Source organism: Tasmannia lanceolata, unplaced genomic scaffold (genome assembly GCF_043159265.1).
Source record: "Tasmannia lanceolata isolate RefF3 unplaced genomic scaffold, GAP_Taslan_0.1 ptg000008l, whole genome shotgun sequence".
NCBI lineage: Eukaryota > Viridiplantae > Streptophyta > Magnoliopsida > Canellales > Winteraceae > Tasmannia > Tasmannia lanceolata.
This window is the reverse complement of record NW_027518685.1, coordinates 24,418,431-24,440,013: the sequence shown is the minus strand read 5'-3', so window position 1 is coordinate 24,440,013 and position 21,583 is coordinate 24,418,431. Positions and strand designations below refer to the sequence as shown.

The window sequence follows — 21,583 nt, the reverse complement described above, 5'->3', positions numbered from 1 at the left end:
CTATAAGGGTGAATTTTGTGTTATCATAAGGGCAGAATTTTTACATAAATGAGGAAATTTTGTAGAATGTTGTGGCGCTGGGGTTATATTTTCACTTACTTTTGGGTGGATTATGGTTTTTATTCTTTTATTCAGATTGAAATTCAGCAGTAATTTATTTAAACGTGTTGCTTGATTTTGAAGTTTTGGAACAAACACTCACCCACGAAAGCATCCTATTTTTAATTTTAATTCAATGAAAGTTATATTTGAAAAAAGTTATATTAGAAGTAGGTGTAGAAAAAGTAGAAGAGAGAACATAGATGAGCAAAATTCCCACGATGTGAACTGTCTGGAAACCTTTTATTGATTTAAAAAGGAGTCCTTTATTTGCGTTTCCACTTTTAGTTGAAATATGTTCTTTGATGGTATTCCATTATATCATTTTTTCAGTTAATCTGTTACATAGTTATCATATCTATTTGCTTTTGAAACTAGATGTGTTTGTGAATTCTTCTTTTATTTTGCTTTATCGTTTTGTGCCTTTCTCAGGTTGTCAGGCTCTGTGCCAAATCAAGGGAAGCTGTAAGCTCTCCTGTTGAGCATTTAACATTGCACTATCAGGTGTGTTAATTGGTTGGTATTATGACATAGCTCTTGTATAATGATTATAGATACCATTCAATATATATATATATATATATATATATATATATATATATATATATATATAGAGAGAGAGAGAGAGAGAGAGAGAGAGAGAGAGAGAGAGAGAGAGAGAGAGCAGCTCAGATAAGCTTATCTGAGCAGGAGCTCACAAACACATGTGGCCCCACATTTTTGGGGGGTCCAAAGCATTCATTTGGAAGGCCCTTCCATGGATAGGGTGTGTACCAAAAATCCGCCCTATAGGATCATCCTAACCCTGCCATTTGTGGAGGGAAAAAATGGGCAAAAACATGGACACACAGTGTCTGTCCATTTTCCCCTCCACCTTTGATTGGGTTAGGATGATCCTATTGATCTGATTTTTGGTACACATGCTATCCATGGAAGGGCCTTCCAAATGAATGCTTTGGATCCCCCAACAATGTGGGCCCGACCATGTTTAAGCTAACGTTAGCAGCTAAGCTTAGCTACTAACGGTAGCAGGAACCCTTCCCTCGCACGCGCGCGCACACACACACACACATATAAGAATTATAGATGCTATTTGATGCATCATTGAGGAGTTTATTGCTGATTTTTTTTTGAATGGAAGTTTATTGCTGATGTTGTTCTTTCTCAATGATTTGTTGCAGGTCCGACATCTTGATACATCTGATAAGAGTGAACTTCATAAGCTCCAACAACTGAAAGATGAGCAAGGTGTGGTTTGGCTCTTTTAGAACTGCTAGTATTGACATTCGTGTTTATAACGTAACATTCACTTTATGCAGTATAATTTATTTATTTCTCACTTCTCCGAATTAGCGAAGCTGGTATTCTTACACCTGCGTTAGAAGCTATGAGCTCCTGTTATTTGTGAATAAGTGTTCTCATGTAGCTCAGCTCCAAACATTCTTTGAACTATTTTTGTAACATATTTGAAATCCTATGGAAGGTATCGTTCCCCGCAACAATATGGGTTCTATGGAAGGAAAGAAATGCAAGGGTCTTTAAAGGCTTTTCAAAGAGACCCCTGTTCCTATTCAATAAAATAATAGCAATCACTATTTTGTGGGTGAGAGCCATTCCTAGCTTTGCATTTGTGTCTGCTTTTGGCTTATGGTATGGTTGGCAAGTGATTTGCAATGGAGTTAGGGAAGATCCCAAAGTGGACCAAATTTGGGAACCACCTACTCAAGGTGTTTTGAAACTTAGCTTTGATGGATCTAGCATGGGAAATCCGGGCCCTTCAGGAATTGGGGATGTATTAAGAGATGATCAAAGGAATGTCATTTGGGCCTACTCGGGTCCTATAGGAGTATCCGATTCAAACGAGGCGGAAGTGCGGGCCATCCACCATGGTATTAAGCTTCTAACCAATGTTGGATTGGAAAAAGTTGAGATAGAAGGAGATTCAAAGAACGTGATAGCTGGCTTAATGGGACACACTCAATACGTTCGAGATTTGTGGCTTTCTTTGATGAAATCCATGATATATCAGGAGTAAGACATTTAAATGCTTATCATGTGAAACGATCTGCAAATGGTGTGGCTGATAAGCTAGCTAAAGATGGGGCATTCAAGGAAAATCTGGAGCAGTTTGATTATCTACCACCTTGATTTTTTCCTTTTTTGTTTTTCTTGAGATTCTTCTTGTATACATATGTTCAGACCTTCTCAGTCTTTGAACTCTTATATTAATACTATTCATCATTCAAAAAAAAAAAACAGTTGAATTTGTTGTAATATAATTTTGTGCGCTTTTACAGGAGAACTGTCAAGCAGTGATGAAAAGAAGTACAAAGCATTGAAGCGGGCAACCGAGAGGGAGATTTCTCAGAGTGCTGATGTCATTTGTTGCACATGTGTTGGTGCTGGAGATCCTCGATTGGCAAACTTTAGATTTCGCCAGGTCAATAGACACTTCTAATCCGGGTACCTTTTTATTTAATATGGTCAAATTTATCTTCCCATGCAAATTTGAGCATCTGTTCTTTCTATTTTCAGGTTCTTATTGATGAATCTACTCAAGCAACAGAGCCAGAGTGCCTTATTCCTTTGGTTCTTGGGGTCAAACAGGTAATTGGTAATATATATATATATATATATATATATGCTCTTCATTGCAGCTGCTAGTACCTTGTAGTCAAAATAATTTTATACATTTTTTTGAATGGTAATGTTATACATTTTTTTGAATTAGGTTGTTCTTGTTGGGGACCATTGCCAGCTTGGTCCAGTCATCATGTGCAAGAAAGCAGCCCGTGCTGGTCTAGCCCAGTCTCTTTTTGAGCGCCTTGTGCTCCTTGGTGTGAAGCCATTTAGGTTACAGGTGATACTTTTACTAGTTTTATTTTTACTTTCGCTGCATTAATCTATGATCCTCTTATGGTGTTGTTCCCGGATCTATATAGTGTAGCTTCCGATAAAGAGGCTTTTGTTTGTGATTGTTTTGTCCTCGATGGGGGTAGTTTAGTTTGGTCTCCAATCTTCAGGAGGAATTTCTTTGATAGGGAGTTAGAGTCGGTATCCCAATTTCTTAAGCTTCTAGATGGGTACTATATAAGGGTGTCAATTTTGGCTCGGGCTCGGAAGCTCGCTCGAGCTCGGCTCGAATCCTTAACGAGCCGAGTCGGCTAGCCAGGTACATTAAGCTTAACGAGCCGAGCTCGAGTTAGGCTAGGCTCGGCTCGGCTCGTTAAGAATTTAATATATTTAAATATATATATTATATATTAATATATACACTAAAAGGGTTGTCTAGGGAGTGAAAGGGGGAGGCAAACTATGTCACTTCTTTTTTGGAACCCCATTTGTTACTTGGACCACCCCCCGTAGTGTAAAAAGAGTAGTAAAAAAACACTAGATAGGGCTGTCCAGGGAAGATGAGGGGTGTGAAATTAATATAATTCGAGCTCGATAAGGCTCGCGAGCCTAGCCGAGCCGAGCTCGAGCCGAGCTTTTGGGCTTAACGAGCCGAGCCAAGCCTGGCCGAGCTCGGCTCGGCTCGTTTACACCCCTAGTACTATATTAAGAGGACCGGTTTGGATAAAAGAGTATGGACTACGGAATCTTCTGGTTTCTTCACTGTCAAATCTTTTTATTTATTCTCGATGCCTTGCAATGTATCCTCTACTTAGTTATAAATTCCGTTCCGGTCGCCGTTCCATTTTGGCTACCGGAACGCCGTTCCGGTGTTTCGGCCGTTTCGTTCGGCGTTACGGTCGAAACTTTCCATTCCGGTCGAAAAAATAGTTAAAAATATGAAAAAAATTCAAAAAAATTAGAAATTGTTAGAAAAATATAAGAAACACTTAAATGAACTAAAAGCATCTTTATTACTTAAAAACCAAAGTTTAATACAACTAAGACATAAAAAAGTAGAACATAGAAGAACAAAGCCAAATACATAGTGCCAGCCACATCTCATATCATCTCTAAATCTAAATCAAAATGGTGGTGAATCTGGTTGAGGATCATCATACTCAACCGACTGGTAACCCTCATCATCGCCGTCACCACCACCTCTTGGAGGAGTGTCCTCAAGGTTTGCGTCATTGTCGTCGTCGTCGGCCGCATCAACTCTAGAAGGCGCTTCAATATTATCTCATGTAATGTCGTCTGGCGTCAGAATGACATCTTCATCTTTCGCAACCCAATCCATCATAACATCTAGGTGATCTATACTCGGTGGGTCGCTAGTGGTAGATCTTCTGTTTAAGTCCCTGAAAAGAATGTCCAACATAAATTAGTAAGTAATACTTAAAATTTAAAGGCACGTGATGAAATATGAGAAAATTAATTCCAATTCAATTAAGTAGCATACCTTTCTCGAAACTTGAGGTTGTAATGGACAAATACCAAGTCATTCAACCTCTGGTGCTCCAACCTGTTTCTTTTTGCCGAGTGGATGTGCTCGAAAGTGCTCCAGTTCCGTTCACATCCAGTAGCACTACAGGTTTGGTTGAGAATTCTGACGGCGAAACTCTATAAGTTCGGGATATAATTTCCAAACTGGTTCCACCATGCAACTGTAAAGTAAACAATAATAGTTAAGCATTTACTTGTGGAAATTTTAAATAAAATATACTTAATTAAATGAATAAACCAAAATACCTGGTCCCTATCTGCCTCGGTTGCGGATTGCCATCTTCATTGCAAACATGCCCGTGGACTCCCGATAGTTCTCAATCGGACTGGTGATGGTGTCCTGCATAACTTCATCAGGTACTAGTCGATTAATACATTCAATCAAACCTCGGGTGACTTCATGATGCTTGGAGAAAGTAGGACTGAAAAAGAGAGCAGAGTTAAGAAAGTATCCGGCTGCATGGAGGGGATTGTGAAGCTGTTTGTCCCATCTTTGGTCAATAATCCTCCAGATGGGAGCATAATCTGACTTCTTGTTCTTTAGCCTAGCCTTGATGTTTTTTTTGGCCCTATCCATGGCCTCATATATGTAACCCATTGCCGGTTTGTCTTGCCAGTCTACCAAACGCAGCACCCTCACCAATGGCTCGCTGATGCTTAGAATATGTTTGCAGTTGTCCCAAAATTGTTTATCCAACACTGTACTCATGGTCTCTTTACTCAATCCATGTCGAATATACCTACTAGCAGCATACTCATCAGACACGAACATCTATTGTAGGACTTTCCTATGAAGCACCAGACTTTGTATATTAATGAAATTGGTAGCAAATCTAGTCCACGCAGGACGACACAAGCCCCTCCCACCCGTGAATTTCTGTCTCATCAAGTTCAATAGAGCTGCGTGGTTGTAGATAAACCTCGTAATCTTCCGAGCCCTGTCAATTTTTTTTGCAAAAGACGAAAAATGCCCTCCTAACAACTATAAAACGGTCACAAAATGAGGGCAAATGTGTAAAATACACTCCCCAACAGCCATAGATGAATTTTTGTACTTTTTTGGATTTTGTTTTTCAATTTTTTTCTCGAAAAAGATGAAAAATGCCCTCCCAACAACTATAAAACAGTCATAAAACGAGGGCAAATCTGTAAAATACACTCCCTAATGGCCTTAATGGCATTTTAGTAATTTTTTAGATTTTTTTTGAATTTTTTTGAAAATTTTCCGCCTTTTCAGACCGTTCCGGCCGGAACAGGGCATTCCGCCCGGAATTCCGGCCAGAACGACCGGAATCCGGACCGGAACGGAAAATATACCCATTCCGTTCCGGAATCCGGTCCGGAACCGGAATTCCTCTCCGTTCCGGCCGGAATGGGACGGAATTAATAACTAAGATCCTCTATCTCAGCCAGGGTATGGAAATTTCATTGTCCATCTAGAGTTGTATCTTCGGATGAGCGGTTTGTGGCGATCGGATTCAAACGATTAACTTCCTTAGGAAGCGAGGTATGTTGCTTGTGGACCATTGCCCCCTATGCTTGGATGATCGTGAATCTGTGGGTCATCTCTTCATGCATTGTTCATTTTCTCGTCAGATATGGAGCTATATATTTCTGAGGTTTGGCATATCTTGGGTTTTTCCTTTATCTATTCCGGATTTGATGCATCAATGGGAGTTTGTGCCGTGGAGAAAGAAAGGAAAATTGTTGTGGAAAATTTGTTTGCTTGCAACATGGTGGGTGATTTGGAAAGAGAGAAATTCTAGAGTTTTTGAGGGGGTTGCTAAATCTCCGTACTGGCTATATATGAAAATTATTGCCCTCTCTATATCATGGGCAAGATGTCTTCCGGCATTCCGATTCGTTTTGGCCTTTGACTTATGAGAGGGGTGGAGAGAAGTTTGCTTTAGTAGGGAGGCTAGGTCTCAGATTGCTCAGCAGTGGGTGGCTCCTCCTATTGGGATGTTCAAAATTAACTTCGATCGGTCGAGTTTTGGGAATCCGGGCCCATTCGGGGTAGGCGGGTTATGTCGAGATGATTGTAGCGAAGTTGTGTGGCCTTATTCTGGCCCTCTTGGGGTATGTGATGCCTCGGAGGCCGAGGTAAAGGCGGCATATCATGGTATTAAAAGACTTGATAGAGAGAGCGTGGATCACATTATTGTGGAGGGTGATTCACTCAATGTAATTCGATGGTTGAAGAGGGTGGTGTTGCCTCCTTGGAGATTTTCGTCTATCTTTGATGAAATAGATGATCTAATCTCGGGCTCTGCTATTGTTTTCAATCATGTGCGGAGATCTGCCAATGGGGAGGCTGATTCTTTGGCTAGGGGTTGGGGTTAGTCGTATGACATTGGAGTGGTTTGACTTCCTCCTTCCTTGAGAGTTTTTTTGTATCTTTATTTTTATTGTCTCTTGTATTTTCGGGAGTGGTCCTCCTTGGCCCGCTCCCTTATCTAATGAAATCATTCTACCATTTCAAAAAAAAAATCTATGAAATATGTTTTTAAGGCAAGCATCATTTTCGTTAAGGATAACAACCATGTACGGCACCGACCCGTTGACACATCTTCGGAGATCGTGTCCACAAATATTGTAGGCCATCACAAGTCCGGCCTCGATCCCACCGTCATCAGCTGATTCTAGACCTTTGATCAAGCATGATGAGAAAGAAGCCCTAAAGATGTATTTAAGCCATTGATTTTTGCATGCCTTGATCTTGCCAATGAGTTCTCCATTCGGCATCAGACCTAACCCATTGGGTCGCCTTATGATGGTCCACGAGATCAACCGTCCTGATTATCAAGCACATATGCCATATGTTCATTGGATCATGGTTGTTTTTGTTCATCAAGACGAGACTGTCTTGCAAGTCGATCTCTTAACTGTATGAATGTTTGAAGTTGGTTGGTTTGGCTCACTATTCTCATTTCTATATGGTGATGCATAATAAACATTATATGGTGGCATATTACTACGATATGACATTCAACAAAGATATGGTAGATTCTAATGAGGCAGAAAACCGGTCTCTCCACACAGGAATTTGCATATTTCATAGGCAGTTGAATGGCTGTATGATTGTGGATGGGGACTCATCTAGTGACATCTAATGGCAAAAATGGTTAGCACGGTCCCTTGAGGCTGGTGAAGTTCCATCACCTAGTCCGTGAGGAATGTAGGAACTCTGATTTTTCTTTTCATTATGTGTCTATATGCCAATGAGTTGGCTGAAGGGTTGTCTAAATTTGGTCTATGCAGAGAATCTCTGTATACAGGGCAACATCTACCCATCATTGTTGTTTTTGATTTTTTTTCTTTATTAATCCAGTTATCTTTTCAGAAAAAAAAATGAAAGAGAGAAAAAATTTCTATGTCGTATATGCACTTCGGATCTCTTGTTCTTAATAGATATTTATCTCTCAGACCATGTGGCCTCAGTCCAGAACTTGCGCCTGTTGAAGACTATGTTTTATGCAAGTTCAATCCTTTAACTGATCTGTTTTTTATGAAAGCAATATGCCATAGTTTGCTTTTCCCCTTTGTCATTTCGATTTTATTGCTAACAATTAATTGTTTACTGTTAATTGTTGGAGTGTAACATATTTATTTCTGTTCTTACATTTGAGATTGCAGGTTCAATATCGCATGCATCCTTCCCTGTCAGAATTTCCTTCTAATAGCTTTTATGAGGGCACACTTCAGAATGGAGTAACCATCAATGAACGACAATCATCTGGGATTGATTTTCCCTGGCCTGTGCCAAATCGTCCAATGTTCTTTTACGTCCAGGTATTTTGAACACTTTATATCGTATCTTATGCAAGGATTGAAATGTCGGTTTCAACCACAACCAAAACCGAAATTATGTAAAAAGAAAAACGGTTTTTTCGTTAATTTCAGCCGAATTTTCCTGAAAATGGTGGAAATTTTGTTAAATGTTTTTTTTCTTTTTCGAATTTGGCCGAAATTCCAGCCGAAATCTGGACCGACACCGAATCAATGTACTTTCGCTGTCGGTCCGAACCGAAATCTGAAATTTGAAACCTTGATCTTATGTGACTTTCTTTACCCATTTAATCCACGTACGTCTACCGAATTTGCAAATGATTTTGTTGCTATGCATTGTCTTTTCCTAGATGGGGCAAGAGGAGATAAGTGCAAGTGGAACATCATATCTAAACAGGACTGAGGCTGCAAATGTTGAAAAAATTGTAACTACATTTTTGCGGAGTGGTGTCATTCCTAGTCAGGTTTGATTTTCTAACCAGCTATGGTTCTTGTTGGCCTTACTGAATAAATACCCACGATGTATTCTAATTATTTCTTGATCCTTTCTATATTCAACTTCACTTTTGAAGTACAGATTGGAGTTATAACCCCATATGAAGGGCAGCGGGCATATATTGTAAATTATATGTCAAGAAATGGGGCCCTCAGGCAGCAACTCTATAAGGAAATCGAGGTTATTGTCACGCTTGACATAAATTACACGTAGTTGTCATTTCTTAGTTGGATTGCTACCTAACATTCTTGTCTGTATCTACAGGTTGCAAGTGTTGATTCCTTCCAGGGAAGAGAGAAAGATTACATTATTTTGTCTTGCGTAAGGAGCAATGAGCATCAGGTGGATTTTCTGTCCGATGGATAAACTTTTTGTTTTTAAAGATTCCTTTGGTTAAACTTATTTCTTCAAGATATAGTCTCCTAGATATGTGTGGTTTTATGTTCATGATGCCCTAGTTTCAGTTAATTATTGTAAAGAATTAATTTGGAGAACAAAGAATCTACTTATAAAATTTAATCATGTAGATGGTTTTGCAGATGCTTAATTTTCTAAAGAGTATGTTGCAAAGAAGCTTTTGTTTTCAAATGAGAAATGGTTCTGTGAATTATATTGTTCCTTATAATAGTTGAATCCAGCATGGCTATCTTTAGATTTGATTTTCGGTTCTGGAATCAATTCCTTTGATAACTTACCCACTAGCATAAAGACCAGAGTGAAGTTAATTAGGCAGCTTATCTTTTCTTTAAAAAAAAGAAAAGTTAACTAGGCAGCCTAAGTGTACTATTACCGTGGGTGTTCATAGTGTGTTTTAATAATTATTACCAAAATAAATACTAAAACACCTTTCAAAAATAAAAAATAAATACCTTGTCCAATGCGTCATAATTTTTGTCTGACATTTTGTATTTTTGCTTCTCTTAGCTTTATGGTCTCTTGGCAACTTGACTTTATGGTGTTTGATCTGTGCAACTATTTTTGCAGGGCATTGGATTCCTTAATGATCCACGTAGGTTGAATGTCGCACTTACCCGTGCTCGTTATGGTATTGTTATCTTGGGGAATCCTAAGGTCTTAAGCAAACAGCCATTATGGAACGGCTTACTAACACACTACAAGGTATCTTATGTTCCTCATATTCCTACTCTTGTTACTGCTAGATCACACGACATGCTAAAAAAAATCAATAGAACAAATTATTCACATAATTCTAGCACTAATGTGGGAGTATGGGTGATAATAAATTATACATTGTATTGGTTTCTGGGTGTATTGTTCCAGAGTACAGGCTGGCCAACCGATTTGATGCTTCGAACTGTTTATCTGCTCAGCTCAATATGGATGATGCCATGCCTAAAAAATGTTATAACATGACACAATCTTAGTCCTCCAGTTTGTGGACATTTTCCTGCTAAATGTGAACTGTTTTTTTTTTTTTTTTTTGAATGGTTGTCTTTTTATTTTTTAGCCACCCGTTTTCTTGGTAGTATATGCTTAAGATGCTTGCTTGGACCAATCTTAAAATTTTTGGCTCAGGCATTACTTACCAATTTCTACGAAGTTATCTATTTGATCCCTGTCAAAATTTTCTCCTTAGGAGCACGAGTGCTTGGTTGAAGGACCCCTGAATAATTTGAAGCAAAGTATGGTTCAATTTCAAAAGCCAAAGAAGGTACGAGAATGATTTTCATCCCTGTGTTATTTGCTTGTTCTACTGTTCATTTTATGTGATGGATTGAGTGGTTTGAAATATAGAACAGCGCAGTAAACAAGATGGGAAAGTGAGTGAGAAACATGAGGTTGAATGAGCAATGAGATAGCAACTGGGAAATGGGAATCGTTTATCAAATGTATCAGGAAACATTTGGAAAGCATATGAGAAACATGTGAGGAACACATATTTTGTGGACACTCACACCCAAATATGAAAAGAACATCCACATGCTAATAGACATCTAAATTATATAAGGGCCCGTTTGGATGCCGAGAAGATATTGATTTGGATTTCTCACATTTGCAGCCCTTGTTGCATTGTGATTTGGATCCGGATCAAATCCTTGGATTTCCAAATCAGCGACTGACAGTGAAAAAAATCAGATTTCCAAATATGCTGTGGAAATAAGTAATTGGAAATCCACAGATCTGGCAGCTTCCTTCACTCTTTTTTTTTTTTTGAAAGATGACAGAAATTTTCATTGATTCTATGAAAAATACATACGGACCAGAGGTCCCATCAAACATTACATAGAGGTCCCATCAAACATTACATAGTATCGGTATTACCTGGCCCGGAGCATACTCCAGAGCCAGGAAGGTAAAAGCAAGTAAAATAGAAATCTTCAGGTTCCACCATTTAGCCTCGCGCCCTCTTCACTAACTGGCACTGCCTTCCAAAAAAACTTTTTCAACTCCCTACTGATCTAACCTCTTCTATTACAAATATGAAGAACTAACCATCAGCTTCTCACCCCAAACATTCACACTCCTTGATTTAAAACTACTAACCTTCATCACATCAGAAGAAAAAAAAGCAACCAGGCTAATGTGCCTCACCAAGCGAAAGACCAAGGTCTCTCAAGCCATTGAGGGTCTATTTCGATTGATTTCCCCACCTGGAACACTTTAGAGCACATCATCTGGGTTTATGAACACCAAATTAAAACAATATCTAAATCCCAGAATTCCAAAGTACTGAATATTACCACTCAACACCATTGCTCCGAAACTCGATAAGAAAATCAACCCTCCTAAATCCTCTCACTCTATACACTTGCCACATTAAGTAGCAGAAGACAGTCACTCTATACACTTGCCACATTCAGTAGCAGAAGACAGTCACTCCTTCCAACCAAAATCCATCCTAACCAGAACTTTCCAATCCCAAAATCCTTCAAACTGGCTTTTCATTACCCCACCAAGAAATTTTCCCCGAAAGACGGACACGGCTAAAGAGCAACAAGACAAAACACAAAAAACCTAACCAAAAAGCTATTTACAAAGGGGATAACTTTTAATTGCTAGGGTCAGTAGACCCACCTTTATCCTGACCCTGAATTTTTCCTTAACCCTCTTTGCTCCTCAACCTCTCCCCTCCACTAGGAAGTACCCCCTTCCTTCTCTGTCTCCCTCAACATGAGCTGGCTGATCTATTCAATTTGTGTTCAAAACTCAATTCCAAATCCAAATACAAAATATGAGGTATCCAAATGGGCCCTAAGAGAATTTTGAGATAAAGATACTTTAAGGACATATTAAATGTCAATTTTGCTTCCAAAATGTATTTCTCAAGACCTCATGGTGTCTCCAGAATGTATATGGTTTGAAATAATGAAGTATGCTATTGATTGAAGATATTTCAGAACCTTATTTTGAGGATGCACTCTTGAAACAGATCTACAACGACCGTAGGCTTTTGTTCGGAGGCGGGCCAGGTATTGTGCCTAATGATAACTTTGGGTCTGTTGGTTCATCAAGCCCAACTGCTGATAAAAGGAGCAGCCGCACTAAAGGTATACCATTATGCCATAGCCCATTCAGCTTTAAATTGCATGTCTTTAGCCACAAAGATTTGACCAGCATAACCTCTCAAAAAAAAAAGAAAAAAGAATTGACCAGTGTGTGTGTGTGTGTCGGAAAAGTGTTGCTACTCGGTCTTGTAGCTAAGCTTATCTACTCAGTCGGGTTAAATACAGTGGGGGCCCACATTGTTTGGGTGATCCAAACCATTCATTTGAAAGCCCTTTACCTAGATAGGGTGTCCACAAAAAATCAGATCCATAGGATCATCCTAACCCATCCAACAGTGGAGGAAAAATGGGAAAAAAATGGACTGACAGTTTTTCCACAAATCTGCCCATTTTCCCCTCCACTGTTGGATGGGTTAGGATGATCCTATGGATCTGATTTTTTGTGGACACCCTATCTAGGTAAGGGGCTTTCAAATGAATGGTTTGGATCACCCAAACAATGTGGGCCCCCACTGTATTTAATCCGACCGAGTAGATAAGCTTAGCTACAAGACCGAGTAGCAACACTTTTCCCTATATATATATATATATAGAGGAAAAGGATTGTACGCTCGAGCGTACCAAGCTTATGGTACGCTCGAGTGCCCAATCACATGGGTCCCACATTTTTTGTGGTGATCCAAAGCATTCATTTGCAAGGCCCTATCATAGATAGGGTGTGTACCAAAAATCAGCTCCATTGAATCATCCTAACCCCTCCAAAAGTGGAGGGCAAAAGTGGGCAGATTTGTGGACAAACAGTGTCTGTCCATTTTGACCTCCACAAATGGATGGGTTAGGATGATCCTATGGAGCTGATTTTTGGTACACACCCCATCTATGTAAGGGCCTTTCAAATGAATGCTTTGGATCATCCTAACAAAGTGGGCCCACATGTGATTGGGCACTTGAGCGTACCATAAGCTTGGTACACTCGAGCGTACAATCCTTTTCCTCATATATATATATATATATATATATATATATATATATATATATATATATATATATATATATATAGAGAGAGAGAGAGAGAGAGGGTTCTTGCTAACGTTAGCAGGTAAGCTAACCTGCTAACGTTAGCGTAAAACAAGGTGGACCCACATTGTTGGGGGGATCCAAAGCATTCATTTGAAGGCCCTTTCATGGATAGGGTGTCCACAAAAAATCAGCTCCATTAGATCATCTTAGGGTGTCCATTTGTGGGGTGAAAAAATGGGCAGATTAATGGACAAACAGTATCTGTCCATTTTCACCACCACAAATGGACATCCTATGATGATCCAATGAAGCTGATTTTTGGTACACACCCCATCCATGATGGGGCCTTTCAAATGAATGCTTAGGATCAGCCCAACAATGTGGCCCACCCTTGTTTTACGCTAACGTTAGCAGCTAAGCTAGCTGCTAACGTTAGCAGGAACCCTTTGCTCATATATATATATATATATATATATAGGAAAAGTGGGCGTACTTGGTTGAGTAGATAAGCGTATCTACTTGGTCGGCTAAAATCAGTGGGGGCCCATATTTTTTGGGTGATCCAAACCATTCATTTGAAAGGTCCTTACCTAGATAGGGTGTCCACAAAAAATCAGCCCCATAGGATCATCCTAACCCATCCAACAGTGGAGGGAAAAATGGGCAGATTTGTGGATAAACTGTGTCCGTCTATTTTCCCTCCACATTTGGATGGGTTAGGATGATCCTATGGATCTGATTTTTTGTGGGCACCCTATGTAGGCAAGTGCCTTTCAAATGAATGGTTTGGATCAGCCAAACAATGTGGGCCCCCACTGTTTTTAGCTTGACCGAGTAGATAAGCTTATCTGCTCGACCGAGTACGGTCACTTTTCCGTTATATATATATATATATATATATATATATATAAGCTTCTAAGGCTGTCTAAATTGCAGAAAAAACATTTCAGGAGGGAAAATTTTCTTTTGACATATTTTCAAGTTTCAACAATTTAGATGGATATCATTATAAATTGAGCACTGCTAGGAAAACGAGAATTCGTTTTGTGAATAAAAACAGGCATCATTCTTCGAGCCACGTCCAATAAATGACAAAATAAGGGAGCTCAAATCCCCAAAAAGCAATAAATACATGTTGAAAAGGTCAAATCAACCGTCACATAACTCCCATTTTTATTTCCCACACGGAATCCCGTGTTCAAAGTGTTTTCCTTATAAATTAGAGGTCCCTGTCAATAAAACTTGAATTGTGGTGGTTCAAGTTACCTTTTTCATGTGCAATAAAACAATGGAAAAGCGTGATATTCAGAAAATTCCTTCAATTGAAACACGGCCTAAATGACTAGCGTTGTGTTGGCTGCGATATTCAATGCTATTAAGGTTTCAACCACGTAAATCCAAAAATCCTTTAACATTGTTTTCTTGTGTCAAACGGTAATATCAATGTTTTTTTTTCTTTGTCTGTGCTCTCAAATCCAGGTCATTCCTATATGCCATTTGGGCCACCCAATGGTACCCATAAGCCCGGTGTGCATCCTGCAGGATATCCTGTGCCACGGATCCCTCTTCCACCTTTTCCTGGTGGTCCACATTCTCAACCGTATGCAATTCCAACCCGTGGAGCTGTTCACGGACCCATTGGAGCCATTTCTCAGGTTCCTCAAGCTGGAAATAGGGGTTTTGGGGCGGGCCGTGGTAATGCTGGTGGTCCTATTGGAGGTCACCTCTCACATCCGCAAGGTTCCCAGCAAGCTCTAGGTAGTCTGGGGTCCGCTTTTAATTTTCATGCTTTGGACAATCCAAACAGTCAACCCAATGTGGGGGGCCCATTATCTCAGACTGGACTCATGACTCAGGTTCACTTCCGTCCTATTTTCTAAACTCATGCCATATTTATATCATAGTGTTCTAAAACTATCCTCTTGTCATATTTTATAGATGCCGGTTCAAGGGCTAAGCCAGACTTTCCGGGAGGGGTTTTCCATCGGGGGCATGTCTCAGGTATTTCTGATTCCAAATCGTTCACTTTTCATTGTGCCTTCTCGAATTCTTTGCTTGACAATTTATTTTTCCATGATTTATTAGGATTTTCTGGGTGATGACTTCAAAAGTCAGGGGTCACATGTCGCATATAATGTTGCAGATTTCTCCACGCAGGTACACAGTTGCATCACTTGCAGTTGTCTTTTGTATTTGTTTGGCCACTCAGAACAACTTTAATGTGTTATAACATACCAGTTTATTCCTTGTTAGAGAAAATCTTTCACGTGAGCTCTACGACATCACCATTAATTTTTTCTTCTTACACGAACTCACGAAATTAATCTTATTACATTTTATAAATTACTGTTTGCATTTCAATAAGGAATCCGGGGGCATTTCCAGATATATTACTCAAACAAATTGACAGTCTAGAAACCGGGAAATACCTTCTCGAATAAGGATCGAACACGATTTGTAGCAAACGTCAAGAAACCAAAGAAACACAATCACAGAAGATTTATGTGGTTCGACAGTGTGCCTACCGTCTATGACGACGGGAGAAGAGTTTTCACTATTTCAGTCTTAGGGTTACAAACTCTTCTTAGCCAAGAAAACACAAGGAAATCTCCCATCACGTAACCCTAAGATGTGGCTTATATATCAATGCCCATTACATGAAGAAATTTAATGATATACCTGTGTGTGCATCGTACACATTAGTCTGTCAGGGTTCTGTATAATGCCAGAATACAGGACATCTGCACAGCAGACAAACTCCATGGACATGCAGAAGAGAAATGTTATCTCGAATGAATGGACCTAATCGGCAAAACCACTCCTGCCTCATTTTCATCCACAAAGCATCAGGGATAGCTAACCCTCATCGCTCACCCAACGAACGACGTTGTGTGAATCACCCTCCACAATAAGAGAATCAAGACAAATTCCACTTAGTAAAGCATGAACTTTCACCTCATTGGAATCATTCTAACCAATTGGATCTGGATATTCCCACATAACCTCATTCTCCTCATTCCTGAGAAGGCACCAATACTGGCAAGATTCGGGCTTTCTAAACTATAGCCATCAAAGTTCAGCTTGAGGCACCCTGGAAGATGGTGGAGACTACCTAGCAGAAGGCCTACCCACCGTTATACTGCTCGTCCTGATCTCATCCCAATGCCATTGAATAGTGGACTCTGAAATATCTCGAAAGTGCAGGAGAACAATCGCCCATTGAATGATGGTAGATAGGATCTGCCGCTACACAAACTGCACTCTCCCCGAAAGTGCCTTGGAAACTATTATTCCTCTCATTCCAGGTCAACTGAAGAGAAGCTAACAAAGACTTCATAGAATGCGGCCTCTGGAGGACCAAGGGGCGAAGGACCAACCCTCGAAAAGGTTAGCAATGTGGGATGAGAGGACCTAGCTAACTCCCAAGAGACCCAAGATAAAGGTCCAAATCTCTCCAGCAAAGCCACAATGCAAGAATAATTGATCCACTGTCTCTCCCGCAACACGGCACAAAGTGTAATAATTGATGATAATTTGATGACATGAATGGTGATGATTGGCTGTCAATATCTTATCCAAGCAGCCATCCTAACAAAATCACTCACTCGATGTGGGGCAGGCAAGCTCCAAACAATTATAGCTGCGGAAAGGGGAACCAAAAACTTTCCATCCAGAGACCTAATCCAAGCATAATCATAATATCAGCTACCAAGTCTATATTTCTATCAAAGAGAAGTCTGTGGAACTGCACTTGCCAGACCATCTGACCATCTATGACTATCAAAAGAACCTCTAATGCTGGTCCAGCTAATAGAAGCCACTCTGAATAAAGTGGGATTATTGACTCTCAGGAGATTTGCCACACATCAAAGATCATCCTCTCCAGAACCAACTCTGAAGTGAACCCCCTTACGGGACCAAGCTAAAGAGCTCCTAATATATTTCCAAACCACGTGCTCCGAAATCTGTAAACAGTGAAGGCCAACCCCCAAAGCTAGATATACTTCTTCTCAATCAACAATCTCCAAGGCGGCACCATTCCTCTCTAAACCTCCAAAACCATTTTCAAAGTAGAGCATCATTCAAGGCACGTGATCTCTAGACCACGACCCACCTTAGGAACAGCAAACACAGGAGGAGATAAACTCCTGTTGGACGGTTTTTTTTAACCCGGAATTTATCTAGGAACCCAGGGCACCTTAAATTTTATTAATAAGAAAAATAGTTACAAGAGGAGCACATAGAACCTTGCCTCTAACCCAACAGGATGCAAGAAAGAAAGATAAAATTGGCACACTTCAGCATTGGACGGTTTTTGGCACACAACAAGATACTTCTGTTGGACTGTTTTCTCGTCTTTCAGCTAGAAAATGCCTGAGTTCATAAGTTGGCACGCTTCAGTGTACATTGTAGTTCTCCTGCAATTTGGTCCACAATGCTTGTTGCTTAAGTTATGGGCAGACTAGGCATCTATTACTTGTTGGAATCATCTCCCATGTGTTCTTTTGATTGGTTCTAGGTTGGGATCATAACTTCTCTCTTTTTTCTTAACAATAAATTTGAATGTTCAGTCCATTTGATCTTCACACCCAACTTATTCTGAAAAAACCCCATGCATTAGATACCCTTTGTTTAATTTTACTTGCGGAATTACCGATATATCTTCCCTCTATGAATAGCCTTGGAGGGACTACTTTCCTCCCACCCATAATCCTCCACAGCTCCTCCCTAAATTCCAGATGCATTGAAACATCTCTCTCCTTGTAATGAACTTTCAAACTTCCTAAAAGAAATCTAATGCTTCTAGTCTTCTACAGTTCTCGAATGTCTTCTGAATTCCTCGAATGCACGTCGTGTAAAGAGCTACAATTTCAGTTCCTCCCTGGAGGGCACGTCTCTTCGAATTCCAGCAGTTGATATTCGTCCTTTGATCAGTCTCTGCCTCATCAAAGCTTCCTCTATGCGCAGGTTCCATGGTTTCAAAGTGGTTCTTCATGGGTTTTGGATCTAATAGGCGACTGGAATTCCGTTTCGGCCTCCGGAAATGCAATACATCAAGCTCCTAGAGTGGTGCATTTTTTTAGTATTGTCTCTCATGAGCTCAGAGAAGTCGGAGACGTCGAGTTTGGACAGGGAGAGTCGATCAATTGATGGTTTTCGAAATACTTGGCCGGAATTCGGTGGGAGGGGATCAAACAACCCATCTGAAGCATTCATCTGAACCACTTGGCTATTTGTCAGGGTACTTGTCTGTCCAATAAACTTGAGTTTCTTCAGAAACTTTATGGACGCCTAATGAGTAAAACTTGGAAGGCGGGTTGGAATAATGCTTGTTGGTATGAAATGATCTGAGAATATGTCTGGCCAAGAGTTTTTAACCGTCAGGATACAAATCCTCCGTCGGGCCTGGATACCTTCACAAATCAGTGTCTGTGGTTCCAGCCTTGACTGGGTGGCTCCAACCTTCCTAGATTTGATAGAAAGTGGATACTTAGCTCAGGAAACTTTCTACACGACTAGAGTTTTTAACAGCTGTTGTCGGAGATCCTTGATAGTGATAAGTCAAGGGGGGAGTAGAGAGAGACCACCATGGCACCCCCCCCCCCCCCCCCCCCCCGCCACAGATCTTTTCCTCGATCGATAGGGAGCCGGGAAGACCTGGATATGATGACAAGAAGATTTGACTTCAGAAATGGATCCGCTCGAGGTAGGCGGATTGCTCCAAATCAGAGTGTAAGCAATTGGAGGTCTACGAAGTGTAGCTACAACAACTATGGCACACGACATACCTGTAGAAAAAATGCTTGGGGTCAAAGTATAACAAAAAGGCAGAGGTCGTTTAGTCATGGATACCTAAGGTGGCCCCCAAAGAGATTGTTACACCTAGATTGGATGAAAAAAACCCCGTGTTTACCATCCCAAGCGAACTGATCAATGTTAGGAAGAAGACCCTAAAAAGTTGCTTGATAGGTACTTTGAGAAACAGATCCCTGTTGAAAGAGGTTTGGACCTGGGCAAAAAGAAAATGGGCCCTGCCGCTTCTCAGCAAACCGTTCTGCATTAGCCCCTCAATGGTGCTTTTTTGCTTTGAGTCTCAGAGTCAGGCCACCTCCATCCTTCGGCGGGGAGGTGATGCTTTGGGTGGATACTTCGTTTCCCTTCAACCGTGGTCCCCTGTCTTAAATACTGGTACAAGAACAATGAGACCCAGGTTCTTTAATATCCCACTTCATGCCTGGTCTCTTTCCACGGTGGAGATGCTGTGTCAGCATTTTGGACAAGTCTTGGAAACACAAATGTCAGGTTCTCATGATCACTGCTTGGAATTTGCCTCTGTTAAGGTCTTAACTTCGCTGTGGAATTGTTTACTGTCTTTTATAAATATGTTGGTAGACTCCATGGTTTTCCCAGTTGGAGTTAAGATGGTGGATGAGTCTTTAATGGCCTTTAAAGATCTTTTGACAGTGGGGGATTCTGCCCCTTTGGTCCCAGTTGTAGCTGTACCGGTTGATCCATCACCGGTGGTTGAACAGTCTGCCGTAGGGCCTCTTTCGGCAGTTTCGAGGGGTAAACTTGTCTTTTCCAAGTTAAAAGAGCCGTTGGACAAATCTGTCCCAGAATTTGAATTATTTTCTACTTCGGGAATGGTGAAACCGGCAGATACACTTAAAAGTTTAGCCCCATCATTGAAAGGGAGATCAGTCAGTCCTGGGAAAGGACCGTGTCAGAAGTCATTAAAAGCTAAATCTAGTATTTTTGCTGGAAAAACCTCTAGGAAAGATATTTCAGACTGTCGCAATCTTCAACCACTGTCAGTTGAAAAGGCGGTAAAGATTAAAAACCACTTTTTTAGAAGCAAAAAGAATAAAGGAAGTTCAAAAGCCCTGAATGATATCAATGGTCACATCAACATGTTTCGTGTTAATCCCTCCTCCAAGGGCTCTCTATTCCAGAAAGAAAAAGCTGGTCAGAAGGGGCGGGGTGTGTGCCCCAAGAATGATTTATTAGCTACAAAAGGAGGTCTTTCTGTATTTAAAAGAAGCCTTTTGGGTTTTCGGAGAAAAGAGGAACCAAAGAAATCTAACTTAGCTTCTAAGCTTAGTCTCCTTAAAGATTTTGATAAACCCTTCAAAGCCCTCTCATCTTCCATGTCGCCTGAATCTAGTTCTTCATCTAAGAAGAGGAAGGCAGTTGCGTTCGAGGTGGATGATTTACAATTCCTTCGGGATTTGGAATATGATGAAGCAATGGCGGCCAAAGAATGTCCTGCGCCTAAGGAAGTTACCATGGGAGTTTAGAAAAGACAATGGAGACATTTCAAACGCGATGCCCTGGCTAACAAGGACTGCCTCCTAAAGGTCTCGGGCAAGTCTGATCCGAAGGAGGCTTTTGTCAGAATCTATAAACTTCCTTTCTTTAAGGAAGCGCTAGAAGAGGAGCGAAGGGCCTGCTGTCCGTGTTGGGAGGAGGTTAAGGCAGCAGAGATCGAGCGTTTGAAAAAATTGATGGGTAACCCAGTTGATGTTTCTCAGGAGTCAAGGGATTCCCTAGATCGGGAAGTTAGCATGGAGGTACGAGTTCAGATGGGTGTGGATGTGGAAAGACAGGAGGCGGACTCAAGGTTGATGAGGTTTTCTGGAATCAGAAGAAAGTAAAGCTGTTCCCCTTGAGGAAATGGATGAGTTGTTGGCCATAGGGGATGTCTTCGGAATAGGTTTTGACGATGATCTGGAAGCCATTAAAAATTTGTTTCGATCTATGGCTATTATGGACCTGAAAGAGCGAAGAGAGGTTGGAAAGGATGATGGTGATAAGGGGGCCGAGGGTAGCAACCCTGTATGAAAGGCCTTCCAGCCGAGAGAGAGAGAGAGAGAGAGAGAGAGAGAGAGAGAGAGAGAGAGAGAGAGAGAGGGAAGAGGGAAGAGGGAAGAGAAGGGAAGAAGAAAAAGGATAAAAGTAGAGGAAAGAGAGAAAGAGAGGAAAAAGGAAAATAAGAAAACAGAAAAGAATAGATAGAGAAATGAAGAAAGGAAAATAGACGTTGGTAAGAAAATAGACTATCCTTCAGTCTAGTGCTTCTAGGTGGTAGTTTAGTCTTGTTTTTAATCTGGTGGTCTTATTGGAGCTTTATAATTAGGGGTTGTATGTCCCTGAAGGATGAATCCCTTTTACAATCTCCCAGGATACCTATCGTTTAAATAGCACTGCGAATTGCTTGTTGTTATCCATAAATTACTTTTTCCATAGCCTTAGCTTGAGAGATTCGTTCTTTCGCTTAGGTTTCCTGTCTGGTTATTTTAGCAGAGTGCTATTC

The 21,583-nt window shown here is 40.6% G+C and overlaps 1 protein-coding gene across 1 annotated transcript in view; it reads left to right on the top strand.

Annotated features, from left to right (window-relative positions):
- LOC143884923 (regulator of nonsense transcripts 1 homolog) overlaps positions 1-21,583 on the top strand; it is a 33,727-nt gene that overhangs the window by 10,436 nt on the left and 1,708 nt on the right. The window contains exons 12-26 of the mRNA XM_077388785.1: positions 532-603; positions 1,281-1,347; positions 2,397-2,539; positions 2,635-2,706; positions 2,831-2,959; positions 8,134-8,289; positions 8,637-8,750; positions 8,864-8,962; positions 9,047-9,124; positions 9,767-9,901; positions 10,380-10,454; positions 12,174-12,291; positions 14,749-15,125; positions 15,208-15,270; positions 15,355-15,426. Of these exons, the coding sequence (XP_077244900.1) occupies positions 532-603; positions 1,281-1,347; positions 2,397-2,539; positions 2,635-2,706; positions 2,831-2,959; positions 8,134-8,289; positions 8,637-8,750; positions 8,864-8,962; positions 9,047-9,124; positions 9,767-9,901; positions 10,380-10,454; positions 12,174-12,291; positions 14,749-15,125; positions 15,208-15,270; positions 15,355-15,426 (1,770 nt within the window). The remainder of the gene's footprint in view (positions 1-531; positions 604-1,280; positions 1,348-2,396; positions 2,540-2,634; positions 2,707-2,830; positions 2,960-8,133; positions 8,290-8,636; positions 8,751-8,863; positions 8,963-9,046; positions 9,125-9,766; positions 9,902-10,379; positions 10,455-12,173; positions 12,292-14,748; positions 15,126-15,207; positions 15,271-15,354; positions 15,427-21,583) is intronic.